Raw genomic sequence first — 15,734 nt, forward strand, 5'->3', positions numbered from 1 at the left:
GCTCTTTATTGATCACCCAAGCAAGCATTTGTAATTGGGTCTATTTCTGGGTTATCTACCAAGTTTCGCTGATTTATACACCTATCTCTTGACCAATACCACATTGTCTTAATGTCTGTAACTTTATAGTAACCTGAAGTAAGGGTGTGTCCTCCATCCGGGTCCTTTGCTTTTCCATATAACTTTTAGAATCAGCTTGTAAATTTTTTCAGAAAGTCCTGCTGGAATTTTGATTGGGAGTACATATAAATCAATTTGAGGAGAATGGAGAGCTTAACAACATCAAGTCTTTTGATCAATGAACAACAGTATCTCTGTCCATTTATTTTGATTTATCCTTAAGAATTTAATTTTGAGGCTACTATAAATTGTATTTTTAAAAATTCTGACTTCCAGTTGGTTCATTGCAAGTATAAAGGAAAACAACTGATATCTGTATACTGACCTTGTGTTTTTAACTTTCAGTTTCCAACTGTTCATTACCAGTGTATAGGAATTTTTTTTGGTAAACTGATTTTCTATCCTGCAAACTTGCTGAACTCAATTTATTTTCTTTTATTATTTGTTTGTCTTAGAAAAATTATTTCTGCTCCTTTCATACACCTTATTGTGCAGGAAATGGTCTTGCAGACACATCTGAAATAACATACTGTCACACACTCTATTTATTTATTTATTTATTTATTTTAATATATGAAATTTACTGTCAAATTGGTTTCCATACAACACCCAGTGCTCATCCCAAAAGATGCCCTCTTCAATGCCCATCACCAACCCTCCCCTCCCTCCCACCCCCCATCAACCCTCAGTTTGTTCTCAGTTTTTAAGAGTCTCTTATGCTTTGGCTCTCTCCCACGCTAACCTCTTTTTTTTTTTTTCCTTCCCCTCCCCCATGGGTTTCTGTTAAGTTTCTCAGGATCCACATAAGAGTGAAAATATATGGTATCTGTCTTTCTCTGTATAACTTATTTCACTTAGCATCACACTCTCCAGTCCCATCCACGTTGCTACAAAGGGCCAGATTTCATTCTTTCTCATTGCCACGTAGTACTCCATTATGTATATAAACCACGATTTCTTTATCCATTCATCAGTTGATGGACATTTAGGCTCTTTCCATAATTTGGCTATTGTTGAGAATGCTGCTATAAACTGGGGTACAAGTGCCCCTATGCATCAGTACTCCTGTATCCCTTGGGTAAATTCCTAGCAGTGCTACTGCTGGGTCATAGGGTAGGTCTATTTTTAATTTTTTGAGGAACCTCCACACTGTTTTCCAGAGCACACACTCTATTTAAAGGCAAAGCACCACAGGTAAAGCTGATCATCTGTCGAGAGTTCCCAGCTTATGGTATCTCACTTCCTGATTTTACATTAATTTGGAGTCACAAATATCCTCTCCAAAAAATGTTAAGGGAGCTGTAAAAAATGATCACTTTATTCAGTATTAAAGTGGTAGAAATGGAGAATATTTTCTCTAAGAAATGAAAAACTAAGAGGAAAATGCTACTTAACATCGTTTGTACGTTGGCATAGGCCAGCAGGAAAAAATACTGTGATAAGCTTGTCTCTTTGATACCAAGAAGACATTCTAGTTCAAGCTTTAACATGCTTCCTATGTTTTCAATAGATGCTTCTTTTCTGCTGCTTCATTCTTTTCCGTAGTTCACATCAGAGAATTGGTACAGCCTTTAAAACTTCATTAACAGGAACAAATCCAATATCTACAGATTTTGTCTCATAAGGCATTTTAACCCATCAGATAGCCTGGCAGTTTCATTCTCACGAATACTCTAGCAATGAAAAAACTCAATAGGATACAGACAAATCCAATGAGTAGAAGAAGAAATCTACTGAGTTTTGGAATGTTTGGTGCATTCGATTGGTCCGGGATTGTGAAACCGAAACCTCCCATTCATTGTAAACAGGAAGCTGGATGCGAGTCCTTCCATAATATATTGTCCATTTACTCTGTAGGCCAAGAAAGCTACTGGTCTCTGATGTCCATGTTCACTGGTCATAGAACCAACACTTGGAGGTTCAACAATAACATCATAAATTATTCCTCCGGTAATGGGGAAGTAAGACACCACCACCAGAGCATACACCCTCATGGCCGATGGCATATGTACCCAGGGTGGCTTCTTCAGCTTCAGGTTGGGGCATTTGAGCACTAAGAACAGGACCCAGCACAAAGTCTCCATTTTGGTAATGGCAGGGGAGCCTCTCGACCTCCTGAACTCGAGTTATTAATTCTATTTTTTTTAAAAATAGATTCTTTGGGGTTTTCTACGTAGGTGGTCATGGCATCTGTGAATAAAGGATGTTTTATTTCTTCCTTTCAAACCCACCTACTTTTTACTTCTTTCCTTTGGTTAATGCACTGACTAGAACTTCTAGTATGATGTTGAATCAAAGGGGAGGGTGGGCATATTTGCTTGCTCTGATCAGAAGGAAAGCCTTTTGCCTTTCACCATTAAGAATCATGTTAGCTATCAATTACTTCAGGTTGAGAAAATTCCCTTCTGTTCTTATTTTGCTGCATTTTTTTTTTTAATCATGAAGGGAGGTTGAATTTTGTCAACTGTTTTTTCTTTTTTTTTACATATATGGAAACAATCATATGTTTTGCTTTGGTTTTGATCTGTTGATATGGTGAAATACAATGATTTTCCATTGCTGAACCAACCTTGCATTCCTAGGATAAAGGCATTTGAGTATGATTTATTATCCTTTTTGTATATTGTATATACAATATAACATTATATTCATGGGAGATATTGGCCTGCAGTTTTCTTTTCCTCTAGAGTCTTTTTCTGGTTTTGGTATTAGGGTAATGTCAGCCTAATAGAATGAGCTGGACAGTATTCCTTCTCTTACTTTCTGAAAGAGTTGATGTGTAGAATTAGTTTTACTTCTTCCTTAAACATTTAGTATAATTCACCAGTGAAGCAACTGGGGCCTGGAAATTTTGTTGTGGAAAAGTTCTTAGCTACAAATTCAATGTCCTTAATAAATAGATATAGGGCTATCTAGGTTATTAATTTCTTTTTTGACTTTGTGTCTTTTAAGAAATGTGTCCATTTCCTCCAAGTTATCTAATTTATTGCTATAAAGTTGCTCATAATGTCCCCTTATTTGCTTCATAATATCTGTATGGTTTGTGACATCTCCTTTTTGTTCCTGAAAATAGTACTTTATTTATTTTTTATTGCTCTAGCTAGAGGCCAACCAGGTTTATTAACCATCTCAAAGATTTTCAATGATTTCATGGATTTTTGGTTTTCTATTTCCACAATTTCTACTCTGATTTAAAAAAATTTTTTTTAATGTTTATTTATTTTTGAGAGAGACAGAGGCAGAATGCGAGTGGGTTAGGGGCAGAGAGAGAGGGAGACACAGAATCCAAAGCAGGCTCCAGGCTCTGAGCTGTCAGCACAGAGCTGGACACGGGGCTCAAACTCACGAGCTGTGAAATCACGACCTGAGCTGGAGTTGGACACTCAACCGGCTGAGCCACCCTGGCGCCCCTACTCTGATCTTTATTATTTTATGCCCATGCTTGTCTTGGGCTTAATTTGCTCTTCTTTCTCTAACTTTTGAAAGGTAGAATCTTGGGTCATTGAGAGCTTTCTTCTTTTCTAATAAAAGCACTTAATTCCCCTCTAAGCACTACTGTAGCTGCATCCCAAAATTCTGATAGAGTGTTTTTCTTTTCATTCAGTTCAAAATATTTTGTAATTTCCCTTGGAATTTCTTCTTTGACCTATGAGTTATTTAGAAGTGTGTTGAAGTTTTGCACAATTGTGTGTGTGGGAGATTTCCAGATATGTGTTTGTAAATGACTTCTAATTTAATTCTGTGGTGGTCTCAGGGAAAACTTTAAAATATTTGTTGAAGTTTGTTTTATGGCCTAAATATGGTTTATCTTGATAAGTGTTCCAAGTGTACTTGAAATGATGTATTCTGTTTATTAGGTGGAGTGTTCTATAGATGTTCTAGAGAGATCTACAGATGTTAATTAAGTCAAGTTGGTTGTTAGTATTGTTCAATTCTTTCATATGCTTGCTAAATTTTTATCTACTTGCTCTGCCAATTACTAATTTATAGTTTAACAATGAGTTGTTTTTTCCTTGCTACTCTATGTCTCAGTTTTGACTGCAGAACATATGTAGAAGGACACTATTTACATCCAGAAATAGCTATGCCTCTTCTACTGTCATACAGTTAATATGGGTGTTGAGTCAATCTGGCCAGCAGCTGAACTGGGTTTGGGTTTTGTTGCTGCTACAGATAACTTCAATGCATCACACAGTTTAAAATTCCTCCATCTGTGGGCTGCAGTTACCTTGTTTCTTGAGTGTTCTCGGGTGCCAGTATTCTTTCCCCCCACCCCCGTCCCGCCGCAGCCTTCCGCAGTCTCTGCACGTCTACTACAGAGGGAGTTTCTCTCTGCACTCTTGCTCCTTCTCCACCAATAAGAGTGCGATTGCTTATTACTCAGGGCAAGCCTCATGGCCTCTTTGTCCTTTTGGGCTGGTCTCAGTCTTAGGCAGGTCCTCAGAGGTGGCAATTTCTCAGTGTTCCTGCATCCCTGTCCCCCAGATGTCAACCAAACTCTACCTTGTATGAGGGAAAACCTATCTGGAGAGGGAGAGAGCTTCATGCCCTGCCCTCAGTGGCGAGAAATGTCTGCTTGGTGTCAGTGTAGGGTTCCCTGTCCTTCCCGAGTGGCAGACAGATTTTGCTTTTACTCCTCCTTCAAAAGCAGTGGGTATCTGCCTGAGCCTGGGGACAAGAGAAGAGGACAGAAAAGTTTTCTGCTCTTCCTGAGGGGCTTAAGCATTTTGCTTTGTATGAAGTAAGAATCCAGGGAAATGGCAGGGTTTCATGCCTGTGTGTCACTGGGAAGGGCTCTCTCTGTTCTCAGTTCCTCTTATGGTTCTCCCAGTTTATGGCAAAGAGCATGTGAATGAGGATTCCTCTTGGGTCTGAGGCTCCCTGTTACTCTAGAATGTCAGACTAACTCACTTTAAGAATCTGTCGATTTTAGCTGTTTTCTTACCAGCGTTTATGGTGGCTGCTTCCTCCTTAGGTGCTCCACTGAAGGCGAAACAGTTTGTGTGTCTTGTGGGGGACTGTCATCCTTTGGAATCCAGTTTACTTTGCTGCCATGCAACCTCTGCTATCTGATGGGTTCAAGAAATTAACAATCTTGTAGATTATCTATCCTTTTCTTCTTGTTAGGATGGGAGCATTGTTCTCTTATGGTTTTCTATATCTTAAGTGGAAGTAGAACTCTATAGGAGTTTGGTGATTTAGTAGTGATATGTCTTCCTTTGCTCTTTATTGTTACTCAGATAGTTTCTCTGGCTCCTTGACTCTTTCCTCTGCTGGTGGGTGTTTCCAGCTCTGGCCCCCCTGCTATGTGCTGTTTGATGGCATAGAGCCAACAGCCAAAACCAGGTTGTGATGAGTTATATCCTTGGGACAGCTTCACTTGGGCACCAATCTCTACATAATAACACAGGCTCAGAGGTGGTGCTAAGTGAATAGAGATGGAGAGGAGAATTTACTCTGAGCTAAAATCAGACCATTTGAGAACCCTATCTCTGTCTTCAGTGGTGTGGGATTTCTTAGAAAGCTACCAGGATTATAAATGTTAAATTAACATTTGATGGATGAATGAATAATACATAGAGAGTAGGAGAAAAGGGAGAAAAAGGCAAGAACTGCCTAGACCAGTCCTGGGACAGGTATTAATGGGCTGAGATTGTATTTTGTTATGGTATGCCACAGACAGGGAGGAAGGCAGAGACAGAATATCCCACCAAGCCCAGGATTCAACAGAAAGTATGTAGGAATACAATATCCCTTCAAGAATTTAAAGTGATGTCCCTCAAATAATATAATGAAGATTTTAGTTTTACATTTCCGAATGGTTTTACCATGAATCACTGTACACCAGATTGGATTCCAATGGAAGGCAGTCTCTTATAACATATAACGAAGTTAAAGACACTCTGCCTAGTATCAAGTAGTTGTGAGAAGAGATATTTATCCGGTATAGAACTAGCTACATGACATTTATATTTTGAGAAATAATCATTTAACCTTTTTGCCGCAGCCAGCGGTCTCCACTTATTGTAAGAAACAGATAGGTTTTAAAATTGGAACTTTTAAAGCAGGATCAGAGGAATAAATTTCCTAGTGTATAAATCTGTAATACAGGATAATAACTACCACGATCTGTCAGATTACACTTGGCACAAATCTAACCCAATACTTAAGGCTCCTAAGCATGAAGATCAAGGCTAAGTAGATGTGTACTATGGCTGAAGACACTAAGCTGGCCATCTCAGACAAAGGAGTGTTAATTTCATACATGGCATATAATGAAACGACTTTCCCAACAGTAAGATAGGATATAACATATGAGTACTAACCCAGGAATAGAGCTTAAATTTTTAAGTTCCACATCTAGAGGACCACAGCCAACCAGCTGAGAAAAGGCTAAGCAGGCTACATAATAATCCCCTAACCTAACAAATGTGAGTGAAATTTTAGCTTAAGTCTAACTGCAAAGTGAGGTTTAAATCAGGAAGTTCAGGAGGAACCTGGCTGGCTCAGTAGGTAGAGCACGCGACTCTTGATCTTGGGGGTCATGAGTTCAAGTTCCACACTGGGTGTAGAGCCTACTTAAAAAAAAAAAGGAAAGAAAAAAGAGTAAATTAGGAATTTCAGGGTTGCAGAATAGTCTTTCAGAGTGAGGGATATGGTGCCCATAAGGAAAATGAGTTAATTATTAACAAATGCCTGGGATTTATGCAAAGACAGACTGATATGAGCACAAGGAATCAAGCAATCAGGAAGTTGTAATAGAAAAAAGGGAAGGGAAGAGGAAGACTGGTTTAAAAGACAAGAGGAAACCATACAGGTGAGCCTTATCCTTGTAGGAGGAAGACACACACTTCTTGGAGATGCACTGTTGATTTGGTAATCATCAATTACCTTTGTTTCGCACAGAGCCAACTGGCAAATATAGGTGCCCAACAATAGTTTAAAAAAATACGATTTGTACCCCCACTTAGTTGGTGAGCTACTTGATTACGTGCTTTGTTATATTCTCTTCTCCATCTAGCACAGTGCTGGGAACTTGGTATTTGCTCAAAATTCATTAGTTAATTGATTCTCCGCCTTTGGCATCTTCAAGTAAAGAACAATTCACAAAGCAGAGTCATCTTTCAGAAATGTGTGAGCTTCCCATCCCCTCAAAATGGACAAAGGCAAAGAAGATGAGAGAGGGGAAGGGTGCTAACATTTTACCAAATTAATGAGGGGATATATTGGTGCCCACAATGTGCTGGGAAATACAAAAACAGTCATAAGCCTGTCTCGGAAAAGCTTGAGCAAGTCTACAGGGATTAGAACGGTTGCTGAATTTATGGTACCCTGGGAACCTCTATTTGTCAAGTGCCATAGAGGCAGCCCTGACACTGGCACAGGTGAAGATGAATTTTCATTCAGAGCAGTGAGCCTTCTGACTCCATTAATCCTCAGGGTTTTGATGATGAATTTCTTTCCTTTTTTATTTTATTTATTTTCACTCTAATGCCTCCTCCCACTGCCCTGTAACAGTGTGGAAGGAACAGAACAGATGGTGCTTTACGTGGAAGACCGAGGGCTCATGAGGATACAAAGCCTGCCCACTCTGAAATCACATGACTGCACGTGCAAGGAAAAGCCTTGATTTCCCCTGGGAGACACAGACGCAATGATGTTAGTATTCCCAGTGGAGGGAGAGGAGGGGAAGGCTAACAGGCCATTTACAAGGAAGACCACACTTACACTAATATACTCTTCACCAAGAACCATGTTTAATCACAAAACAACAGGAGGACCGGTATGTGAAGATTAAAAAACACCAAAGTTAAACAGAGGCAAATATGGGTTTTAGAACGGTGCTTTGCAAAACCCATTTAAGATGAACTAGTGAGGACATACAGTAGTAGAATACTGGCCTCTAGTTAACCTGCCATTGGCTCTGACCCAGTTTTAATCGGAAGAAGCCAGGATTTACAACCTGCTTAAGGATGGAGTTTGACAACTGCTATAATCAGAAGAGCTGTCAACACAAGGACAGCTGTCAAGCCAAACTGTAATTCATAAAAAATAATAGCTAAGCCCCCAAGACATTCCTAACATTGTCTGCACTTACTGATTTAACTGTACTTACAGTTTTATGAAAGTTCCCAAAACAGGTTAAGGATCCTAAAATCAAATCAAATCAAATCAAAAAATAGCTATGGAGTACCTATTAAATAAAAAAGGTTAAATACTACTGACTAAATGGATAAAATATGTCCAGCAGATTCCCTAGCACACAGTGTTTAATAAACAGTAATTATTATTACATGTCCAACTCTGTTTTGATGACCTCAAAAAGTGGCAGAAGTCTAGTGACCTGGTAAAAAAATCTTAATTAAAGATGAATCATTCCTATAAGTGGTTATTAATTAAACTTAAAATATTAATTTCATGAAATATTCCTGAGTTGTCAGAATATTTTAGTTTTATATATTTGTAACGCCAAAACCTCTTAACTAATGACATTATCTTAGTGTTTAATTATCTTGATTATAATATACATGGTATTTGTTTTGTTTTTTATGCAATGAATAATATAACCTGAGAGAGAGAGAAATGGAGGTTGTTTTACTAGATCAATTTTCGGCAGGATTCCTAAATCAGAGATAATTTTTATTAATGTCTAAACTCTCAGTGAACAGAAAGAAGAATATAAAAGCACATGGATGGACACAGATATTGATAAAGTACAGCTCTGAAAAATAGCCTTGATGCACTGTCTTAGGTGACCAATGATAAAGAATTTTCATTTATTTTATTTCTGTAAAAGACTATCTTTCAGAAAATAATGTCTGCTTTAAAAGGATACCAGGACTGTAATTTTTTATGAAATTATGAAAACATGATTGGAATTGGAGTCAGAAGACCTGGACAAGTGTCTTGGCTCTGCTACTACACTTGAATTACCCTGTCGAGGTCACTTGACCCCTCTAGACTTCAGTTTGTCCATTTGCAAATGTATGAAAACAAGGCTTACCTCCAACATTTGTTGGAAAGGTTAAGAGATTACATATATGAAAACAGTACCACCACCACCTTATGTCTGTTTGGGTTTGGAGGGCTTTTTGTGTGTGAATATTTTGTTAGAGTATATATAAGTTAAATAGAGAAGAACACCAAAATCATCTATACAAATTTTCTTAAGATGATATCATCCATGTAACTAGCACACAGATCAAGAATCAGATCATTACTTGAATCTCAGGAACACTGCTGCCCTGTTAACCCCTTCTAAATACTACCTACCCATTTCTTCAAGGTAACCATTATCCTGTTTACTACTGCTGGAGATGAATTTTTCCTGTTTTTGACCTTTATACAAATGGATGCATACAGTATGTACTCTTTTGTATCTGGCAATTTGAACTTAACAGTATGTTTGTGAGATTCATCCAAGGTGTTGCATGTGGTTATAGTTCTTTTTTATTGCTGTATAGTATTCCATTGGATGACTACCTTACCTGATCAGGTCTCATAATTCCCAAATCTGAAGATTAGAGTGTTTTATCAATTATTGAAATTATCAGTAAATGTATCTTCAAGTATCGATTCTTACCTACTTTCTCCTTCTGAAACTCTTACTTAAAAATGCTAGACTTTATTATTTTACACTCAATGTCTCTTCCACATTTGCATTTATCTTCTGTGTTGCCATTTAGAACTATCTTTCAGTTCACCATTTTCTTTAAAAAATTTTTTTTAATGTTTATTTATTTTTGAGAGAGACAGAGACAGAGTGTGAGCGGGGGAGGGGCAGAGGGAGAGGGAGACACAGAATCTGAAGCAGGCATCAGGCTCTGAGCTGTCAGCACAGAGCCTGACGCGGGGCTTGAACTCACGAGCCATGAGATCATGACCTGAGCCGAAGTCGGATGCTCAACCAACTGAGCCACCCAGGCGCCCCTCAGTTCACCATTTTCTAAAAGGTCTATTTATTTTGAGAGAGAGAGAGAGAGAGAGAGAGAGAGAGAGTGAGAGTGAGACAGAGCGCACAAGCAGGGGAGGGGCGGCAGGTGGCGGCAGGGGGAGAGAATTCCAAAGCAGGCTCTGCACTTATAGTGTGGAGCCAGACGCAGGACTCAAACCGTGAGAGTCAAACACTTAACCAACTGAGCCACCCGGGCACTTCTCAGTTCACCATTTTTTTAAACCTGTGCCAATTCTGCACTTTAAACTATCCACTATAAAATTTCTGTATTTTTTTTATTTATTGAAGTTCATTTGGTTCTCTTGTGAATCTCCCTGTTCTTTTTTTGAATGTCTTATTCTTAGGTTTTTCATCCATTGATTTTATATAAACTTATTCTGATAATTTCTATCTAGTAGTTTTATTCAAGTTCTTCAAAGTCGAATTGTGAGGTTTATTATGTCTGCTGACAATCACTTAAGTATATTTTGTAATTTTGGACTGTAAGCTCATTTTCAGCAGGGCTTCTTTGTATAGGAATTTTGTGCCACCCTGGTTGAGGATGTGTCCCTCAAGAGAAGTTTAGCATTTGCTTTTGCCAGATCCCTCATGGGTAACCTGTCTAGACACTTATTATGTTAATTTATTGACTTGAGGATTTCTGAAATAATCAGAGTATAAATTAAACCCAAACTCGCATGAGATAGGGACTTTTTTTTTTCCCCACCCAGATTTTGGTATCTGGCAAATAAGCTGCTTTGTCTTCCTTTCTTACAGGTAGGGCGACTTTTTCTAATGTAATTATTACTATTATTATTTTTTAACTGAGGGTATAGCCCTTTGAATGTCCTGGCTTATGTGCAGGTTTCAGTTCTAACTCCTCATTATTTCTCATTCAAGATGTATCATTTCCAGGGTTTGGTGGCATTGAAACCCAAACCTGCAGTTTTCCCAAATTAGATAGTGTTAGCTCACACACTTACCACTATGGTTACCACATCCTTGTATATTGGGTGAGAGTTGAAGACACCTAAAGTCTGGGGACATCCTTTAACCTCTACAAGGATGTTTGGTATATTTTATCTAGCAACTAGTAAGTACTCAAAAATATGAACGAATGAAATATAATTAAAAAGGTAAGTCATATTCACAGTACTACCAGAGCCTATGATATTGTGATTTAAAATAATTTAAATTTAGAGGTGTCTGCGTGGCTCAGTTGGTTAAGCATCCAACTCTTTTTTTTTTGAAATTTTTAAAATGTTTGATTATTTATTTTCAAAATTTTTTGTAATGTTTTTATTTTTATTTTTGAGACACAGAGAGAGAGAGAGAGAGAGAGAGAGAGAGAGAGCGAGAAAGAGAGAATGAGTCAGGGAAGGGCAGAGAGAGAAGGAGACACAGAATCTGAAGCAAGCTCTGGGCTCTGAGCTGTCAGCACAGAGCCCGATATGGGGTTTGAACTCACAAACCATGAGATCATGACCTTAGCCAAAGTCAGACACTAAACCTACTGGGCCACCCAGGTGCCCCAAATGTTTATATGTTTGTTTATTTTTGTGAGAGAGAGAGAGAGAGAGAGTGAGCAGGGGAGGGGCAGAGAGATATGGAGACACAGAATCCAAAGCAGGCTCCAGGCTCTGAGCTGTCAGCACAGAGCCCGACATGGGGCTTGAACTCACAAACTGTGAGACCATCACTTGAGCTGAAGGCAGACACTTAACCGACTGAGCCACCCAGGCACCCCAAGCAGCCAACTCTTGATTTCGGCTCAGGTCATGGTCTCACCATTCGTGAGTTTGAGCACAGCATCAGACTTCATGCTGTCAGCACCGAGTCTGCTTGAGATTCTCTTTCTCTCTCTCTCCCCCTCCCCTGCTCATGCTCTCTCAAATATTTAAAAAATAAATATAAAATACATAAATAAAATAATTTAAATGTAATTTTCAAACAGGTAATATGTATCTATCTATCTATCTATCTATCTATCTATCTATCTCCAAATAGAGAAATTATTAAAGGGTTTATAGGAAGACCTTTTTATCCTATGCTAGTACTCTAGCCTCACAGTTCCTCTTCCCTTAGGCAACCAACACTGACTCTCTGTGTATCCTTCCAGAGATATCTTATGCAGTTATTAGCAAATATGTACAGATATATTCATGGTAGCACATGATATACACCATTCTGCATCTTAATCCTTCCACTTAACAATGTATCTTAGAGATTTTTCCGTATTAGTACATAAATAAACTATAGCAAAGGTCCAAAGACCTTTGGAAAATTCCAATCCTGTTGCTACGTAGAAATGCATTTTGCATATATCAAACTTAATTGGACACATTCCCACATCCACAGAGGCATTTACCTCTAATGGTTAACTAGGGGTGACAGAGTGACTCATCTACATTCTCAAGGGTACATTCAGTCTGCCTTAACTGTTTCTACAGTTTCTGGATGGAGAAATGAAAGGAAAGCACAACACATGCCATAGAGAAGGCACTAAACATAACCAAATGAGTGGATGAGAGAAGAAATGTGGGAATGAAAGAACGGATTTAGCAGAGCATGTGGATGCCCTGGCAGGGGCTGTCTCTCTAAGCAGAGCAGTGAACTCCAGACCTAATGGCAAATATTCTGGCATAAAAGAAGTTTGCTGTTTGAAGTCAGGCATCAGGAAAAAGGGGTAGCCTGGATTTTGCCCTGAAAGCCTCACAATCACTGAGAAGTTTTTTCTTTCCCCTTTCTGATGACCTGTGGCTGTTTGACCTATGCCTGGTTGTCCCAGATTGCGATCACAGCTGTGGACGCAGCTAAGAAAAGTTTTCTTCTGGGTGGAAAATTAGGGTTTAGAATAGCCAGCTCTTGGTGATGTTAGATGATGTAAGCGACAGAATTATCAATGTGTCGGAGGAGTGAGTGAGGAGTGCTGTGGGAAGAGGCACAGGAGGGATTTGTTTTTCTCTCCTCTCCTAGGAAATCTACAGATGTGGGTTTAAATTTCTAGCTCCCTTAGGTAAGTTTATTAACTTCTTGCAGCTTTGGTTTCCTCATTTACAAAATATGAAAATGTGTAAGTATGTTTTTAATGGTACCCCTTTCAAAGGCATTTGGTAACATAAGGTATATATGTCTATATCTAAGTATATGTGTATATATGTAATTTCAATTAACACATATTTTAAGTATGGCATACAGAGGAATATAAAGGCTAATAAAACACATTTTTGGCTATTACAAATAATGCTGCAATAAATGCTCTTAATCATGTCTCACTACATACACGTTCAGGAGTATTGCTAGGGTATATAAACAGAAGTGGAACTGTTGGGCTGTAGGGGATGCGGACCCTCAGTTTCACTAGATCTCACCAAACTGATCTCCAGTGGTTGTGACAGGTGACACTCAGCAAGTATGCACGTTCTTGTTGTTCCACATCCCACTACTAATACTTGTAGGTGTCTGCCTGGTGCCAATCTCACCAGTGTGAAAACATATCTACATGTTATAATCTGTACTCTCTGATTACAGTTCTTCAAAGGACTCTTCATGGTACGGCACCTCTTGAGAGCAATGGTAATGACAGCTTTTGTTCCAGACTATCTTATCGAGGATGTCTGCAGAGTGAACAGCCTAGGACAACAGAGGTGGTGTTTCCTTCCAGAGTAGAGGGTAGGTTTGCTTACTGTCCAGTGTAATGAAGAGAACTCGTTCTCTGGAGCCACAGCTGGGCAGACTTGCTTGCAGCTCACTTTGACAGACTAGAGTTCCTTAAGGTTAAGATTTAAGAGACGACACACTATGTGTGTAGTATCTGTCTGGGCTTCTCTGCGTTGCTCCTATGGGACTCAAAAGGCAATGACACAAACGTAAAGCTCATGCTGCTGGCTGTGCTGTGAATAACAGTCTGGTGTCTTTTGCCAGAATCCATGAAACTGTCGGGCTAACTTGTTAATTTGCAAGCAGAGTATAATCTCAGATTACTCCTAGTTCTTGACAGTTATGAGGGGGGTTTGAGCATCTTTTGCTGTTTATTTGATATCTGGCTCTTCCTATTTGTGCACTACCCATTTTTCAGGTTCTATTTTTCCATTTGATTGTCCTTCTTATTAGCTGAGTAGATGTTCTTTATATATTCTGAATAATGATCTTATGCAGGTTATTTGCATTTTAAAGATACTTTCCCAGTCTTTGCCTTGCATTTTTACTTTGCTCATACTATCTTTTGTTTAACAGAAGTTTAAAATTTTAATGTACTATCATAGTTTAAATTATGATTTGTACTTTTGAGTGTTAAGAAACCATTCCTTACTCTATTCATCTAAAAGTTTATAATTTTGCTTTTCTCTATATATGTATTCAATTCACCTAAAATTGATTTATGTGTGTGGGGTGAGTTGTTTGGTTATTTGATGTTGTATAACAAACCACTCAAAATGTCTGGTGGCTTAAATATGGCAATGCATTATTTTTAATGATTCTGTGGGTTGACCAGTTGGTTCTTTTGCTTCAAAGAACTAATTTTTAGTTTGTTGACTTTCTTTATTTTCTTTCTTTTCTTTTTCTTTTTATGGGGAAGATAGTTCTTTTTTTCTTTTTCTTTTTTTCAAATTTTTATTTGAATACTAGTTAGTTAACATACAGTATAACACTGCTTTCAGGAGTAGAATTCAGTGATTCATTACTTAACATATAATACCCAGTGCTCATCATAACAAGTGCCCTCCTTAATGCCCATCACCCATTTAGCCCATCCCCCACCCACCTCCCCTCCAGTAACCCTCAGTTTGTTCCCTATTGTTAAGAGTCTCTTATGGTTTGCTTCCCTCCCTCTCTTTTTTTCTTTTTTTTTCTCCCATATGTTCATCTGTTTTGTTTCTTATTCTCTATTTCATTTATTTCTACTGTAATCTCCATTATTCTTTCTGTTTTCTTTAGGCTTTGTTTGCTATTCTTTCTCTAGTATCTTAAGGTGGAAGATCAGGTTACTAATTTGAGATTTTTCTTTTCTTAACATAGGCATTTACAGCTATAAATTTCTCTGTGAGCACTGCGTTAGCTGCACTCCATAAATTTTGGCATGTGCTATCTTTATTTTCATTCATCTCAAAGTATTTTCTGATTTCTCTTTTCACTTCCTCCTCCTTGACCCACTGGTTATTTAGGAATCTGTTGTTTAGTTTCCTTATACTTGTGAGTTTTCAAGTCTTGATATCTAATTTCATTCCATTGTTCCATTAAGAACATACATTCCATTATTTCTATTCCTCTAAATTTACTGAGGTTGTTTCATGGCCTGCATATTGTCTATCCTGAAGAACACTCTAGGTGCACTTGACAAGAATATATATTCTGTTGTTGTTGGATGGAGTGTTTCATAGATGTCTTTTGGATCTAGTTGGTTCATAGTGTTGTTCAAGTCTTCCATTTCTTTGTTTACCTTTTGTCTAGTTGTTCTACCCATTACTGAAAGTAGGGTGCTGGAATCTCCAACTATTATTTTTGAATTGTCTATTTTGAGTTTTTTCTTTAATGGTTGCTCTAGGGTTTACCACATACATTTTAAGTTCAGCTTTGGCTTTATACTTGGCCTAATTCCAGTGATATGTAGAAACATTACTCCCATATACTTCTATTCCATTTTCCCTCTTTTGGTGGTAGTAATGTTTTGCCTGTTTTA

General features: G+C 38.2%; 2 protein-coding genes across 7 annotated transcripts in view; both read right to left on the minus strand.

Annotated features, from left to right (window-relative positions):
* ACBD6 (acyl-CoA binding domain containing 6) overlaps nucleotides 1–15,734 on the minus strand; it is a 210,173-nt gene that overhangs the window by 11,503 nt on the left and 182,936 nt on the right. The window contains exons 8-9 of one of the 6 annotated variants that reach the window (XM_019428080.2): nucleotides 8,237–8,271; nucleotides 4,401–6,695 (exon numbers count right to left, since the gene is read on the minus strand). The exons of 3 other annotated variants lie outside the window; for them this stretch is intronic. In XM_019428080.2, the coding sequence (XP_019283625.1) occupies nucleotides 6,663–6,695; nucleotides 8,237–8,271 (68 nt within the window). In that variant the 3' untranslated portion in view covers nucleotides 4,401–6,662. Of the gene's footprint in view, nucleotides 1–4,400; nucleotides 6,699–8,236; nucleotides 8,272–15,734 lie in introns of those variants that run through there. 2 more of the 6 variants (XM_053909163.1, XM_019428087.2) reach the window with 2 other exon arrangements.
* Nucleotides 824–4,403, minus strand: LOC109254311 (oligosaccharyltransferase complex subunit OSTC-like). Its single transcript, XM_053909166.1, has one exon. The coding sequence runs from the start codon at nucleotides 2,202–2,204 to the stop codon at nucleotides 1,851–1,853; it is 354 nt and encodes a 117-aa protein (XP_053765141.1). The 5' UTR covers nucleotides 2,205–4,403; the 3' UTR covers nucleotides 824–1,850.

Source organism: Panthera pardus, unplaced genomic scaffold, assembly GCF_024362965.1.
Source record: "Panthera pardus isolate Hobbes unplaced genomic scaffold, ASM2436296v1 HiC_scaffold_21, whole genome shotgun sequence".
Classification (NCBI taxonomy): domain Eukaryota; kingdom Metazoa; phylum Chordata; class Mammalia; order Carnivora; family Felidae; genus Panthera; species Panthera pardus.